This window comes from Macadamia integrifolia, chromosome 4 (genome assembly GCF_013358625.1).
Source record: "Macadamia integrifolia cultivar HAES 741 chromosome 4, SCU_Mint_v3, whole genome shotgun sequence".
NCBI lineage: Eukaryota > Viridiplantae > Streptophyta > Magnoliopsida > Proteales > Proteaceae > Macadamia > Macadamia integrifolia.
The window spans coordinates 6,602,254-6,618,746 of record NC_056560.1 but is presented as its reverse complement, the minus strand read 5'-3'; the positions used below and the strand labels follow the sequence as shown (position 1 = coordinate 6,618,746).

The 16,493-nt window shown below is 35.7% G+C and overlaps 1 protein-coding gene and 1 long non-coding RNA gene across 2 annotated transcripts; one reads left to right on the top strand and one right to left on the bottom strand.

Annotated features, from left to right (window-relative positions):
• Positions 1 to 191: 191 nt before the first annotated feature.
• On the top strand, positions 192 to 13,585 carry LOC122075202 (SAGA-associated factor 29 homolog A-like). Its single transcript, XM_042640149.1, has 8 exons — positions 192 to 623; positions 7,029 to 7,122; positions 7,450 to 7,511; positions 9,571 to 9,686; positions 10,134 to 10,219; positions 12,446 to 12,638; positions 12,840 to 12,853; positions 13,340 to 13,585. Exons 1-8 carry the CDS (start codon positions 503 to 505, stop codon positions 13,440 to 13,442), a joined length of 789 nt encoding a protein of 262 aa, XP_042496083.1. The 5' UTR covers positions 192 to 502; the 3' UTR covers positions 13,443 to 13,585.
• LOC122075188 lies at positions 4,457 to 7,019 on the bottom strand. The gene is made up of 2 exons (XR_006139198.1): positions 5,548 to 7,019; positions 4,457 to 4,952 (listed from the first exon to the last, which is right to left on the bottom strand). It is a non-coding gene; the product is annotated as an uncharacterized LOC122075188 (long non-coding RNA).
• Positions 13,586 to 16,493: the final 2,908 nt, after the last annotated feature.

Sequence of the window (16,493 nt, the reverse complement as noted above, 5' to 3'; positions counted from 1 at the left end):
ACTACCCTAAAGATTCTTTCCCTCATTATTTTCTTTCAGAGGTTCGGTGGCACGTGTTAGCAATTTCTTCAGATAACGAGGACAAAGGGCAGACAAAAAAGTTCGTTGTTGTGTCCGAGTCCTTCTCTAACTATGAAGATGCCAAACGAGGCGTCCAGGTTCTCTCTCTCTTTTTTTTTGGTAAGAGGCTTCTTCCAAGTTCTCTACTGCACAAAGATTCTGATTTTGAAAGCGGAATTACATGTAACGCATCCCGAGGATCTTGCTGTTTTCGGCATGAGAACTATCTGGCCTTCTTTCCCTTCCTCTTTGGTTCTTCCCCGATTTGAGGCTCCCGACTCCTAAAACTCTACCTGGTTTACGTTAACGCTTCGAGTCAAGTTTCTCAAATCTCAGGTTCCATTCCATTCTCCTGGGTTTACTGTTATGATGATGCTGTGACAGTCGAATGAAGAATCAATAAGTTGGTGGATTGAAGATTATTCATTCAGTGAGCAAAAATATGTCGAATACGGTCGATACTGCCAACATTCTGGAGCTTTCTAGGGAGCTTGACAAGTTGAGGAAAGAGCAGGATGTGTTTCTGGTTGAGATCAATAAACTCCATAAAAAGCTTCAATCCAGTGAGTTAAATTTCTGTAACTTCCAATTTCCTCAATTTTTCTCACAGTGATATATCTTAGTTTTATTTATTTATTTGTTTAAATGCAATTCATGATATTTTTTTGTCTGATTTTTCCCCCTTTAACGGTTTTAGTTTGTTTGAATTTCATTCGTCCTCTGAACGTTGTCTTCCAGAATCCATAAATTACCTAAGAATATTGATTTAGGTTGAAGTGAATTTAAGGTCACTAAATGTCTATTCTTCTTGTTGTCCTTTGCGGAGCTCCTCAATGTGCTCCTTTCTGACATGCTTCTCTCTACGGGATTATGTAGTGGGAGTCTATTGACAGCGGCCCATTTAGCTCTGGATATCTTTATGTTGTGGCATATATCCACGTTTTTTTTACTTGTTGGGAGAATAGTTATCGTATCCGTTATGGAATTTATGTTTAGCTGATCTTCCATCGATTTGATTACTGTTTTCGTCGTTAGGGAAATTCTAAATAGTATATTATAAAGATTAGCCGGCTTTTTTTTTTTCCAGATAAAATGTCGTAAAACTACAATTGATTTTTCCCCTTTTTTTTTATTTTTATTTAGGATCTGTCTGGTTGCAAGGGACATGAGGGGGAAGGGAAGTGAAATCAAATCAGTACTTAAGTGGAAACTTTCGTAATCATTATTATCTCACATGATTATAACTAGCTCCAAAATATTTCAAATCTGGTTATTAAATTTTACTTTACTTTGCAACCAAATCCATAAAACCATCAAAAAATAATAACATAGTAGAATGGGTTAAAAAGCCTTAGTTGCTAGGTTCATATTTCAGTCAAACCTGTGCTTAATGGATAATTTGCTAGTGGTTCCACTTACTGGATTTGATTCAGCATCAAATTTCTCCATTCGTGACTGTTATTTATTAAGTTTAGGTTGTTATTGAACAAAGTCCCGAGGATATTGTTTTGCTACATTTTGTGAACTTGATACACATGGGGTTTAATCTGTTTAATTCATTATGCTGTTTGTGAGACAGACGAACACCAGGTCCTGCTATAATATGCAGTCTGAAAATTCAAACTACTGGATTAATCACTCTTGGTGATTATTTTTCTGTGAATTGAGAGGCAGTTTAGGTGAATTAATTTTTAGGTTGTTGGGGGAATGGGGAATCTGGCAAATTCAGGCCGAGCATGACCTATTTCCATTCACTGTCTAACAGGAAATGCTGAGTCAATTTCCTCTTTCTGGTGTCTCTTTCCTTGTCTTCTTTCTTTCTTTTTATTTATTTATTTATTATTTATATATATATATATATATATGGTCATATTGTGCTGGTTGCTCTTCTGATTCTTATTGTTTTAATGTTCCTGCAGTCATTATAAAAGAGTACAGTAACATCCTGCTATATCATTATAGTCACCTTCCAGCTTCCACTATTTGGTTTGTTTTGTGATGGAAAAATAAATCCATTCATATTTATTTTCAGAATGTGCAGTGGATCTGTTTCTACTTTTGCATATCCCTCCTTTAATATATAATAACTAGTAAAACTAACACGTGCAAATGCATGTGTGAGCATTTGTCAGGTGGCTGAGAAATTCAATGTCTACGACAATCTAAATGCATTCTAAAAATTATCCTTTGTAAAATTTATTGATCCAAATTTTTGTAGGGCTCAATCTATTTCAATCTAAATTGGAAAAAAAAATAAAATTTAAGTATCTAATTATAGAGTTTGGTTCAAAGAAAGTAGAAAAGAAGGAATATAAATTTTTACAAATAAAAATATCTGTTAAATACTGTAGAGGAAGAAAAACATTTTCCCCTTTTGAGTATTTTATGTTAAAATATATTGAGCCATTCAAGAAAATCCATAACTAGCCCGTTTTAGTCATGTTTAACCCTAAACAATGCTAGAGGTAAGCTAGATTATAATTGCCCTTACATGAAGTCATAAGGGGAGACAAATAATGTTTCATCCACCTATAGGGTTATGCCTTATTTAAATTTCAACCGATGACAATAAATCAAAATTTTAGAAGCTTAACTTTCAAATGAGATTATAGAAATGTTTGAAGGTGCCGAGTACATAAGAGATGGTGGATAAACATACTACACATATTCCTAAAGACCTATGAAATTTTCATCAATATATGTTTTCATAACCCAAGATTTGTTCTATAGAGTTGCAACCTGACTTTTGGAGAGGAAATTATTAATTGGACGCCAAGGAACTTGGGACAATGCCAAACCACATTTTCATACCATGATCATTCAACAGAAAGCACACAATTTCATTTAATCATTCAATCATGTAGGAACAGTAAGTACCCAAGTCTGAGTCCTTGAAGTGCCTAATCATTTAATCGGTCGAGGAAAAACCTGAAGGCACAACCTGTTTTGGGCTTTAAGCAATTATGTAAGTACAATATCACAACTAAGTTTAACGTAGTCAATGCTGACATCATACGACACTAAAGATAGATCTTGATAATTTAACATTTTATACTTAGGCTGGATAAATGTCAGAACAGATTAGTGGATTGAAGAGGAATAATAATCAGTTAGATGACAATAAATGAGCACTGTTGTTACCTAGATGTGATCCAGGATAGTGAAGGGATATGCTGGTTATTGCTGGACTGATCTGAATGAAATAAAAGAAAATAAAATAAAGAAAAATGATAATAGGTATCTCACCTACTGCAGAGAAGGTCTCCCACCTCTCTCTACCAGGGCATCCCCCCTCCCAAGCTGTCACTCATAACACACTGTCTCACACAGTCACATGGTTGATAACCAAATTCTTTTCATCTATCAAATTGTTGGGAGCTGGAACTGCCCTTCTCCTTTATTAATAGCAATCAAAATCTAGAGGGGAGGAAATCTCTTACAAGAATAAAATGTATTGAAAATAGAAACTAACCTAGATTGTAATATAATTCCTAGTTACATCAAAATAGTGACATTTTTTTTTCCTTTTTGGTAAAGACGCCAAAATAGTAACTGAGAACTAAATAAAATCTTGTAACTGAAATCTAATTAATACCTAGTAACTGAAATAGAAACTAAATAATGTCTAGATATTGTATCTAAGTTCAATTGTTTAGCGAAGTTGAAAGTAATGGAGAGTTGCAAAGTGCTTCAGAATCCTCTCAGAATACAGTTAATAGCAGAAGAATCAGAACCAAATGACTAATTGCCATGAATCCCAGACTGGAAGGAGAGAGGAGACTAAATGTGCTGGTCATGAGAGCATTTTAAGGGAAGAAAGAGCCTAATTAAACTTCAATATCAAAACAGTCAGAAAGCAGAGGGATGCAGGCACAGGTAATCTTGGTAATTAAAAAAATATATATATATATATATATATCTCAATTCCAAACCAGCATAACAGTTAATCAGCCTTGTTATAAGTCCCTTAAGCTGAATGAACTTTCTGTGCCTAACAAGACAGCTTGGCCAACATATATATATATATATATATATTGTGGTAACTTTTTTTTTTTTTTTTACTGATCTGAACTACTTAAGCCATCGACCTTGGAAAATATTGAGGTCATAAGAAATCTGTCACATGTTCATAACTATAAACATCCTAAATCCTAAATCAAGATGGGGGGACAAAGGAGAGGAAAGGAGAGAGTGAGAAAAGAAACCTTAAAATAGGAAGAAAAAGAGAAATATTGTTTGCTTCATAATATTAAGGACTAAAATCATAGTAAAATAGTATTGGCAACAAAAACACGATCCATCACCGTCGTATGGGTGGGTGATCCACAATATATCAGGTGATTGTCTTTAGGATCAAACCCCAAGGAGATGAGTACCAAAGACAACACTGTCTGAATCCAGAGAAGAAATTATTTAAGTTCCTCTACACCCATCACGGGAAGAAATTTGTCAAAAAAGGGAAGTGATGGAGTTGAAGAAAGGAAAGAAATATGTTTTTATGATAATGGAAACAAACTAATAAGATTTCAGAGAAACCAAAAGAACATCAGTATCAAGAAATGCATCAACCATTCTCTGTGGCCCTGGAAACTTTCTTGGTTGAGCCTTTTTAACAGTGATATCCATGCCAGTGCCAGGTTTGGTAGCTGTAAATGCATGTTCATCGATCCAGCTCTTAAAGACCAAACTGAAGCCCCCTTCTCCCAAGACACTATCAGGTCAGAAGTTTCTGGTGGACATTTTGAGTTTGCTAAAGCTAAAGCTCTTTAAATTAGTGGACTCCAAAATCTCACCCTCACTCCGAGGGGTTAGAGGCATGGAAACCGAGGAAACCTTGCTATTTGCACCACTTAGTTCAGTTCCATCTTTGCTAACATACTTTGAGTTCACCCCTGCACAATGAACGATAGATACATTTTGATATCAAAAAAGGAGTGGGAAATTCATCCTCTGGTCGCTAACAATCTAATCTCTGTAGAAGAATCAGCAGATGTCACAGAAAAACACTACACCTAAACCCAATTTCAGTAATGTATCAAGAAATGCATCAGCCATAAATAAATCTTGGGAGGGACTACAAAAATTATAGTGAAAACAAAAGAGCTCACCATGATAAAAACAGTTATGTCGAGCAAAATTGATACTAGAAGCAAACTGAAAACTACAAGGAAATTGTTGAAACAATGGAACAGATAAAGGGATGGTTAGGGGAATTTTTTCCAAATCAGATATGGTCAAGAAAGTTCAAATTAAACATCAAAGATGCATGCCATATAGGCTTCAGAGTTTCATTGATCAGACCCTCCGAGACAAACAGGGATGAAATCATGAAAATTCACAAGGACCCAGCTCCATCTGGGCAGAAAAAAAAAAAAAAAAAAACCCAGCAAAACCAGTTCGTTAAAACGATCAAAATTCGCATTTCGAGCAAAAGTATTGCAAGTAGTAGCGTAAAAAATTAGCTGTGAAAGCTCAGTTCATCAATACCTGTGTGAGATGGACTCTCTGCCTTGATTCAAGGTCTCAAGCAAGCCCCCATGGATGCGAAACACAAAAGGAAGTCTACTTTCTTTGGGACTGCCTCTTCTCCCTAAAGATCAGCTGAACAAGGGTTTCAGATATAAAGGATAAGAGGAAGGGAAACCAAAAAAAGCAAAAACAAAAACAAAGCAGATTATGAAGTAAGGCTGATCAGTGAATGGTTCTCATTCAACCTTGGTATGACCCGGTCCATCCGGTTGAGGGTCAGTAGGGGCCTGTGGGACTAGTCAGGTCGAAGGCCTGGATACTTGTCGCCTGCACACAAAAAAAAGAAAAAGAGAGTAAGGCTGATCTAGTTTTGAACGCACACTTTGTAAAGTTAGATTACAACTTCGAATACAACTTCTCCAAGTGATTTATTTGACTGCGGGTTCAAGTTAGAGAACCTTCAACAGAAGCAAAATCAAACACAAAAAATAGAAAATAACCACCTCTTCCTCAGCGGATTGTGTTTTACTGTGAGAGTAATAAGGGAGAGAAAAGTGTTTTGGAGACGGAAGAAAAATAGAGAGTATGATAGAAGAAGAGAGAGAGTTAGAGGAATGTAAAACCCCATACCTGTAAAAAAGACAACGGTCATTAATTGTGAATCGAAGCCGTTTGGCAGGAGAGGTTACCATGAATTCTTTGATGATGGATAGATAGATAGAAGAGCACAAAACCTGTAAATAAGAATAACCTTGTTAACGGCAATCCAAAGTTGTTTGCTTGGATGGAGGCTACGATATATTCTTCAATTATTTAAGATTAAAAAAGAAAGAGAATGAAGACATATGGTACTTTTTTGGTAGAATATGAGTTTTTATTTTATTTATTTATTTTTTGGTAAAACAAATATGAGTTTACCAAATAAAGAAAAAACCATCTCACCCCCTATTCTCTACCATGGATTATTTACCGAATCTAACAAAAAATAAAATAAAGAGTATTTACCAAAAAAATTCAGATCATGGGCAAGGAGAGAATAAGGGAAAGAAAAGGAAAGAGAAGATTTTCTCTAGCAAATAAAAATTGAAGATAAACCAAAAAAAAAAAAGGGTACCAACGATTTGGGAGAAATAAAAAATGATAAGAAAAGAGAAAGACAATTTAAATAAGTATGAAGGATAAAATAGTCAAGTGAAAGATTAGCGATGAATCATGAGTACATGCGCTTATATAATAATAATACGATATATATATACCACTATATCAGTGCTGGTAAACACAGATGGCTTTCAAGTGGTTCATATATATTTCCTTAGAGTACCTTCCTTTATTTGCCCCTTAGAGTACTTGATAGTCTTTCATCTGGAACTGTGGTTTTCTATCTTCTTTATTGTTGTGTTTGCCATGTTGGTTGTACTGGTGGGCTTTTTGGAGTATTTATTTTGTTTCCTATGAATCCAATCTGTATTTCATCTAGGATCCTTTGCTTGTCAATGCAGCTCCTGAGTTGGTTGAGAAATCAGGTGATGACCTGTTGGGGAGGCTTCGGGAATTGTATCAGAAGGCCAAAGAACTTTCAGAAAATGAAGTGAAGTATGAATACTCTTATAAGTATAAACAATGTGATACAGAAAGTACAAACAAAGAAACTACTACCCTCCACCTCCAATATGGGACTATTATGCATATTTCTTTGAGTACCCTCTTTTCAGGAAAAGAAAAAGGATGCGTACTTATTTTTCTGAATTTGTGGGGAAGGGGCCATGTGGTTTTGTGCCTTTCAGATTATTCCTTGTGTTACAGTTGGATCATTGATAGTTTGATACCTCTTCTTTACTCTTTACCTCGTTGGCTATTCCCAATGTTTTAATTATGTCTAGAAAATCCTTTTCACTTTTGATACTTCATTCTTTGCTGCAGTGTTTCAACCACATTAATCAGTGAACTGGAATCTTTTATGCAGTCTGTACATCGCAGAAAAGGTTTGAGCCAGAACTCATAAAGTGTGTCATATGGTTTTGTGAAAATAATGTTGCTTGCTGCCTGCCATTGTAGAAACTTTATAATGTTTTGGATATGAACTTCCAGACTTCTATGATATGTATGCTAAACTCTCTGCTTCAAAAGTCTCAACGTCGTAGAATGTTGATGGCTTTTTTGTTCAGAAAGATTACTTGATATCAAGATTCGTGAAGATATTCTATATGAATATTGTCAAAAGTAATTTCCTAGGTGACTAGTTGTTTTCCAAGGACTAGCTGATTGGTTGTAGGATGTATCTAATGTAATTATTGGAGCTACATTGGATAATGAACCAGGAGAGAGGTGCATTATAGGCTGGTATAGGAAAATAGTATTTCCCTCACAGGTTCCACTAGGAACAGTATATAGATGTGCTGAATCAAAAGGAAAGGGAAATTATGAGAAAAATACAATTTTTATAGTATTTTATCATAGAGAACTACATAAAATTTGGAAAAAATTGAGAGAAAATCAAACTAAAAATATATGAATAATTTGGCGTATTATGTGGTGTGCCTCAAGATAGAAATGATTTCTTTCATTAGTGCTACAACTAAGGGTGGTGTAATTGTTAAAATAATGAAAGAAAACTGATTTTTTTTTTTTTATATTTAAGTAACCAGAAGGCTGATATGGGTGGTGGAAGAGTGAATTGCTGATATGTGAATGTGAGGAGAATTCTTAATTAGATAGAAAGGTGGGCAGGCAATGAAAATTAATAGAAAAGAGATGCAAATCACCCTAATAGATTGGAGAATATGTGCTGGAAGATGCCTAAAGAAGAAGAGGAAATCCATCCTCCAGACCATGAATCCCCATGGCCAAACAGTTTTCTTCTGTTGGATGAACTTCAGTGCATTGAACTAACTTGCCGAAAGTGCCTGTTACAACCTTTTATCCTAAAAGCTCGAGCTGTTAAGTAAGGGCTACCACAATGTATATCAACACATAACAACACCCCCTCAAATGTGCAGGCCCACACACACACACGGCTCTGCACTTGACACCATTATGTGGCATTACAGTGGCACAACAATACATAACACAAATTGTCGCACTTACAAGGGATCAAATACTCGACCAATTGCTTATCCTAAAAGCTCAAGCTGTTTTAGGGCCACAACAATGTATAGTAACGCACAACAGCAGTGTTAATTACAATATACAGAATTCTTGACTCGAACTTCCATACATACTTGAAATCCTGAAAGTTTTACATCAAACTGTTATGTGTCTCTCGAATTCTTGTACCCATTTTGAAGATTGCCCCTGTTCCGACATTTTTGGTGGCTGCCCAAATGGGGATTTTTATTTTATTTTATTTTTTTTTTTTTATGGTAGTAGAGGGTTTGGACTGATACAGGCCAACCCGACCAGATGTGACCTAGTGGATTGACGCGACTTGGAGGAGTATGTATTTGTTCTATTGTCTGTTCAGTTAGGGTTTTCAGGGGAGAGTTCTTAGAGATCTCCATTGTAATCTTTCTTCCATTATATTATGAATCATCTTCAACTTCGCCCATGGATGTAGCACATCACATTGGTGTGTGAACCACATTAAATCTCTGTGTCATCTTGCTTTAATCTGTTCGTTTTGTTTGTGTTAGTGTTTGTTCTAACACAAGCTAAAAACTAGCAGATTAATTGTCAAGTGCCTTCGTGGCTTGCCATATTTTAGCTACTACTTTACATTTTTGTTTAAGTAGGATTGCCACATAAAGTAAGGAGTTAATGTTGAAAAATTCGATAAATAAATCCTAGCTCAATCAGAAGAAGAAAATAAATAACAAAAAGTGTCACAAGTGTTGATCAATTCTGAGTCAAAGTAGGTTACTGCAATCGAAGTAAAAACTCTTTGACCAGTTTTTTACTGTTCTCCTTGATGGCCTACCCTGTCACAGAGACTTTTTTTCCTTGTTTTAGGAGTCTATTAGGCAGTTAATTGTCTGGTTCTCTATTGTGAAGTTTATTTATATTAAGTTATTCACTCTGAGATTTAATTTGGTTGATCTCTTGTAGATGGAAGTGAACAGAAAAAGAAACGAATGAAGGCTGATTCGGATATGTCGAGGCTCTCTCCGGCTGGATCTATGCGTAACCAACTTGAACTGGCTGCTAGTCTAAAGGGTGAACAGGTATTTCAATAATTATGTGGAAATTCATTTCCTGTAAATCTTCCAAAATATCTACCTTTACATCAAAATTTATGACTCTCTGTCTCATTCACACACACATATGGGCATGTCCATTTCGATATGTTAATGATATTGAGGAACTGCTGATATTTTCTTGACTATTATTCTGAGTGGTTCATCTGTTGACATTGCATTTTTGGTGTATGCATAGTTCTCCTTTTCAGACGCCCTTTCTTACAAAGGATTGATTTCTAATAAAAATTCTGGCATTTTGATATGTTAATGATATTGAAAAACTGCTGATATTTCTCGACTATTATTCTGAGTGGTTCATTTGTTGACATTGTATTTTTGGTGTATGCATAGTTCTCCATTTTGATGCTCTTTTTGCATAAAATTATTGATTTCTAATCAAAATTCCGGGTTACAATTATCATGTATTTTCAGGTAGCAGCTAGGGTCACACCTGATGGAGCTGAGAAACACGAGTGGTTTGTTGTAAAAGTAATCCATTTTGACAGAGAAGCAAAAGTGTAAGTTCGGCACGTAATTAGGGAGTTGCACTTGTTCTTTTTTCTTCTGACTAACATTCACCAGTTTGTTCATAACCAAACAAAAGTTCAGTAAAGAGAGGGGGTGAAGGTGGAAGTTATCCATTGGTGGTTGCAGTTATATCATTTCTTTGATGAATTGGAGAGAACAACTACTCACGTTTGTAAAATAAGAGAGAGAGAGAGAGAGAGAGAGAGAGAGAGAGAGAGAGAGAGAGAGAGAGAGCGAATCGTGTGTTTTGGGTCTGCCCTCTTCTTCTCATTATATAGTAACATCTATTACAAATAAACTGTGAATAGGACAGCAGTCCTAGTAGGACTAGAAACATAAAGACATAATAGGAAACTAATTAGCCAACTAATCCTAGTTGAACTCTGACTCTCCTAGTTTGACTAGGATACTAACTTCTAGACTAACACCACTAACATCAGTCCTACTAGAACTAGGACTTTCCTAATTAGTTTAGGAAACCAACAAGGGAGGAGGGAGGAGTCTGCCACCCCAGAGATGTCCAGTAGCTTCTGACTTCCTTAGGCTCTTTTGAGTGCTCTTGTTTCTGATCAGCTTTTGGCTGTTTTATTAAACTTCCCCTTCAAGTATTAATTTTACGTGACAATTAAATTTGTAATATTGTTTGGAAGTTGTTATCCGTATTCATTAAAATTCTAATTTGTGTGCAGATTTGAGCAAAAAAATTTAAGATAATATATCCATATTTCTAATGTCAATAGACAGGTTGAAGCAGCTTTGATTTCCCCTTTTTGGGTGGTGGAGTGGGGCAAATGAAAATGTGCAAAGCTTAATCTAAAAGGATACGTTTTTTAGTTTTTAGTAATATGCATGTACATCCAGCAATGGTTGTCAAGTAAATGACAGTATCAGCTAGAGAAGGGAGTCCCTGCAAATAACTACAACTCCTATGCTACAAAATGAAGAAAAATGGTTTCGCTCCCGATTGGGAGAAATAGCCTAGTGGAAGTCTTGCCTTTGTATGCTGTCATAATGAATAAAATCATAAAAAAGAGTCTTCAAGTCTATGAGAGAGTGTTTCATTTGTTTGAATTCTGTGATCCTGGTTAATATGAGTTTCTGAAACCTAATCTTTAGGCTTCTAGAAACCCACTGGGACTTCTCCTTGGACTCTTACTCTATGTGATTGTTATAGGCACAGCTTTTCTCCTACATCCATCATGATTCCCTGGCTTTGGTTCCCTCCCACTGGGGATGCTGTTTGACTTAATATTGATGTGGGCACTAATGCCTCCTAGACATTCCAGGAGTTTTGGAGATGGTTTGGGTGCTGTATTCCAGGCCTTTGCAGGGCTATAATAATGTGTAGTTCTGTTCAAAGGAAGAATCTGGCACTCATTTATGCCTTTACAGTGGTCTCTTCTGTTGACTTCTAAGGATGATAGAGGTAGAATTCTTCAATTGTTATCAGCTGGTTAATTTTTGGCAAATATTGTCAACTTTTAGCTTCCTCATTGAACACCTGATTCCTCTGGATGCCTTGGTCAATTCTTCAATGACGAGCATTGCTAAGCGATGGGTTTTTAGGGTGTCATGTTTTTTTTCTATCTTTACCATTATACTGATTTGGGTTGTAGTCCATTTCATCCTTGCAATCTTCTTTCTTTTGGGATTCTTCATATTCATTTGGAATTATCATTTTACTTTCCTGAAGTTTGATTTCAAGAAGCTGGTACATGTACATAGTATGTGATGGTCTTCATGATGTAAAGGAAAAGTGGAGGTATTACTTAATGATAGAGTTTAGTCTGTCTTAAAGGAAGGAATAAAGCAATAACCTCGCTTGATTTCCATAGATATTCAAATTTCATCTCAGCATTTTTTTTTTGGGGTGGGGGTGGTTGTGGCTATAAAATGTTTCTCCACTTGAAGCCATGAACTATTTACCTTTCCAGTCTATAACAGTAAGCGTCATGTTATGTCACCATGAACTTCCATGCTGAAAGCACAGAAATAATGTCAGATTGAATGTCTCCTTGTACGATATTATGCTTATGTGAAGCATCTGCAGCACGTTAATAGATACTGGAAGACATAACTCTAGGGGACAGTCCGAAATTTTAACTTCTAGTCTAGGAACTTGAAAATAAGTCTTTAGGATACTAGGATCACCCCTTTTTCTGGCATTTGAAAATGTGTTCTTTTCTTATTTGGTCTCCTGTGGAATAAAAAACTTAAATCTTGATGATGACAGTGGTACTTTATATACTTTTCAGAAAGTACAAGCTGCCTATGTCACGCATTATTCCTTTTCCAAAGCGAAATGATCCTCCTAGTGCTCCAGATTTCCCTACTGGAAGACATGTTTTGGCGGTCTACCCTGGGACCACTGCTTTATATAAAGCAACCGTTGTCAATACCCATCGAAAGGTAACAAACTAACAATGTTATATGTATAATTTGAGTTGTCTCAAGTTGTCATCCTTCATAATTCATGTAGTAAAATATATATTGATGATCATGCATTTCTGCTATACCTGTTCCTTGAAATGCTTACAACATTCACTGTGAGACTGACTAATTGTTTTCTATTTTCCATATGTGGCTATTCGGTGGATTTCAAACTTTCAGAAGAAGACTGATGAGTAAGTTATTAATCATATTTATTTTAAAGATTGATTATTTAAGTTCTTGAAATAGTAGTTAAAATTTCTAAATTAACTGCAACTTTTGATGCATGTAAACAAGTCAAAATTCTCAAAAAGCTCAATATAATATTGAGCTTTTAACTGAACATGGTCACTTAGCATGAAGTAAATCATGAAACAGAACATGTTTTCTTCCTTGGGATACAAATTGCAGACGTCAATGGTGTTTTACTTTCCATGCATAGATCTGACTTCTCTATAATGAAGATACCTTAGTTTGAGTTAATCATTGCATATAAAGACAAGACAGCATCAAGTGATCTGATTTGATTTTTTTTTTTTTTGATAGGTAGGCCCAAACTCTTTATGGTTAGATGTTAGTCCTTACCAACTGAGCTACCCCTTGGGTTTAATTTTTTTTTTTTTTTTTGGGGGTTTGCTTGTGGTAATGGATTACTATACGTTTTGCATTCCTTTTGCCAGTTACTTGCTGGAGTTCGACGATGATGAGGAGGATGGATCTTTACCCCAGAGGACAGTGCCCTTCCACAAGGTTGTTCCTCTGCCTGAGGGACATCGCCAGTGATATTCGACGTCCATTAAAATATATAATTTTTAGTTTTATTTGGCTGTTCAGTGTCTTTTCCAGCCAGTTGTACTTACCATGTATATCACGTTTATGTATGTTGTATACTTCTATTCTCCCTCTAATATGCATTGGTTAATCCTGAAAAAAAAAAAAAAACTAGGAAATGAGTTTCTACATATATTGTTAAATCATGTGCCAGCTTAGTTTGCAGTCAGATTTCACGAACATGTGTTTAGTTTTTATGCAATCGACAAGGTTCTACTTTTCTATCAAAGCAAAGCTTTCATTTGGCTAAATAAAGCTTCAATAGATGATCGACATTACAAGTTTCAATAGAATGATTTTTATTTGGGTTTGAAAGCGTCAACAGAATGAACCCGTCATGTATAGCTAAATTATTTTCTTTGCTTAACCATGCCTAAAATTTTTGGTCAGGTACAATTCATAAACAGACAAAACAAAAACATACAAAGTTAATATACAATTAGAAATAAAAATTTCAAAACCTTTTTCCCCCACATTGAATTAAATCAAGTTTAGATAGGTAAAAAAATCCATTAAATTTTCAGTATGTCTCGATACTTTCTACATAAAATAATTACCATAAGCGTGTTTCCAAAGCATGAACATAGCACTCAGAAGATGGTTTCCCTATAGTTTGAGGAGAAGGAAAAATCTGACATGAATATGGATTCATTGCATGTATATTTATTTGGACATATATTTGAAATTCAACACCGGTTTCTCTTCTTACCATTAAAAGGTGAAGAGGGATATATTATGAAAGTAAAAAGGTACGGATTGGATCTCACATGTGCATCAGGTGAATGACAATAGATCTTAGCTCAATCAGACATCACAAGGCTTTGCTAATTCTGTTTTCTGAAGACCACGTTTTCTGAGAATAACATAAAATAATAAAAAAAAATTTATTTTACTTTCACCTTTTTGTTTTGTCTTTGTAGCCGACTCGTTAAGTTAGGATAAGACTAATCTTTTGTTATAATGGTATGGGCAAGAGGTCTCTGAGCCTATGGCGTGGGTCACCAAGATACATTCATTATTTCATTGATTTCTTTTCCTTCAAAATAAAATAAATAAATAATTCAAATGTCTATGCGCATATCGTACGTTGTAGGCCTACACTTTTCCTAATTATATATATACATCTTTCATGATTACGTTTTTTTTTTTTTTTCTTTTCTCCGTTACTACTTGAAGTTGTTACAAGAAAAAAAAAAAAATTGCCACTGGTCCAGTTTACCACATTAACAAACCTAACCGTGAGATTGGATGTCCTTTAATTCATTCATCTCAACAGTGCATCAATTTTCTTACAAATCAAAAACACAGAACGCTTTGTATCTGTTCTATGGGAGAGGGTTGCTTCCAGCGATGCCCCAGTTATGAATAGTGGAATATGGAGAGAGAGAGAGAGGTGAAACCCATGATTATCTGTCTTGGCATGCGATCTTTTGCCTCTATGGGAGAGGGTTGCTTCCAGCGATGCCCAAGTTATATTATTGCCTCAAAACATTAGCAATGGAGTTCCAGTTCACACAAGCAGGATGAGATAGAAAGTTGCTTGAGTATGGACATATTCTCGCGCGCAATTTAAAGGAGATGATGCCAGCACCAAACAAAACTGTGTGGCCGCCATGGAACTCTTTGCCAGTTTCTTTGAATATCTCATCTGTTTAACGGTGTTGTATTTTTGTTTGCCATCTGGGACTGATGTCGTTAATTTGTTAAAAGAGTGGCGCTTAAGGCCATGAAGGAGAAGTCCAGTATATTGGCTTCTGGAACCTTGGGGGGATATTATTTCTGTTTTGTTTTATAATTTTTTTCTTTTTCCCTTTTCCATTTGGTCTCATCTTATTTCATCTCATCAAGGCAAACAAAACTTAAAAAGATACTTGAGGAAATGTGCATCGGTTCCAATTAAACCCAGCTAGAACCAAATTGTTTTGGTAATTTTGTCAAGGTGGAGTTAAAAGTGATTAAAATCATAGCCATTTTAACTGAAATAAAACAAAATATTTCAGTTTGCCAGGACTGAAATTAAATTTAAATCTTACAAATGCTCAGACCAATGCATCAATGGATTAAATCATTACAGGAATATGTAATTGTAGATGAGAATCTAGGTCCTTCAGGAAATAGAATTGAGGTTAAGGATCAAGCAGGCTAAAATATTATGGGAAACTCTTCTCTCTTAGGAAAAGCAAGCAGTCCAAGTGCCAGAGGACATTCAATAGCTCAAACAGATTACAGTAATGGAGATGGCAAGGCTTTACTGGAATCCTAAAGATGAAAATGGGAATTCAGATCCCCTCCAAGAAGCAAGTGCAGTCAAAGATATCGAGGGACAAACTGAAAATTGCAGTTCTCCCTCAGACAATGGAAGACTGTCTCCCCATCAACAGAGGTTTAAATATGAAATCGTAAAGGCAGTGTACTTCAAAGGATCCCAAATACAGATAAATGTATGGATATTAATGCCAGAGATAGGGATGAGTGATGACTCTCCAAATCCAGATGTCTGGGACACAGACAGAAAAATGCTAATAACATACTTCAGTTCTCTTAGAACAACTACCCTAGTTTAGCCCTTTCTATCTTGCCAAATTCAATTAATAGTATTATTCATAAAGTTTCTTAGAATAAGAACTTCAATTGAATATACTGTTTGTGTATTTTTGTCAGAGAAACAGAAGGAAATGTATAGTTCAGGGATGACAATTAATGTTCACTATGGTGCAAAAGGAGAAAATCTCTTTCATTATACATTTATGGAGAAAGTTTTCCTCCACTGTGGGTGAAGGAAAAAAGTACACCCATATAGGGTCATAAATGCTCTTCCCCCCCCCCCCCCCAAACCCCCCTTTTAGTATGAAATCGATGATACCACCCACTGATCCCTCATACCTTCTGCACACCATCTGAACCCCTTGGTCCCTTGACTGTGGGTGAAGGAAAGCAGCCCCCTGCATTTATCGTGGTCGTATCAGCATATTGTATCAAGCCAACAAGGGAAGCTAATTATGT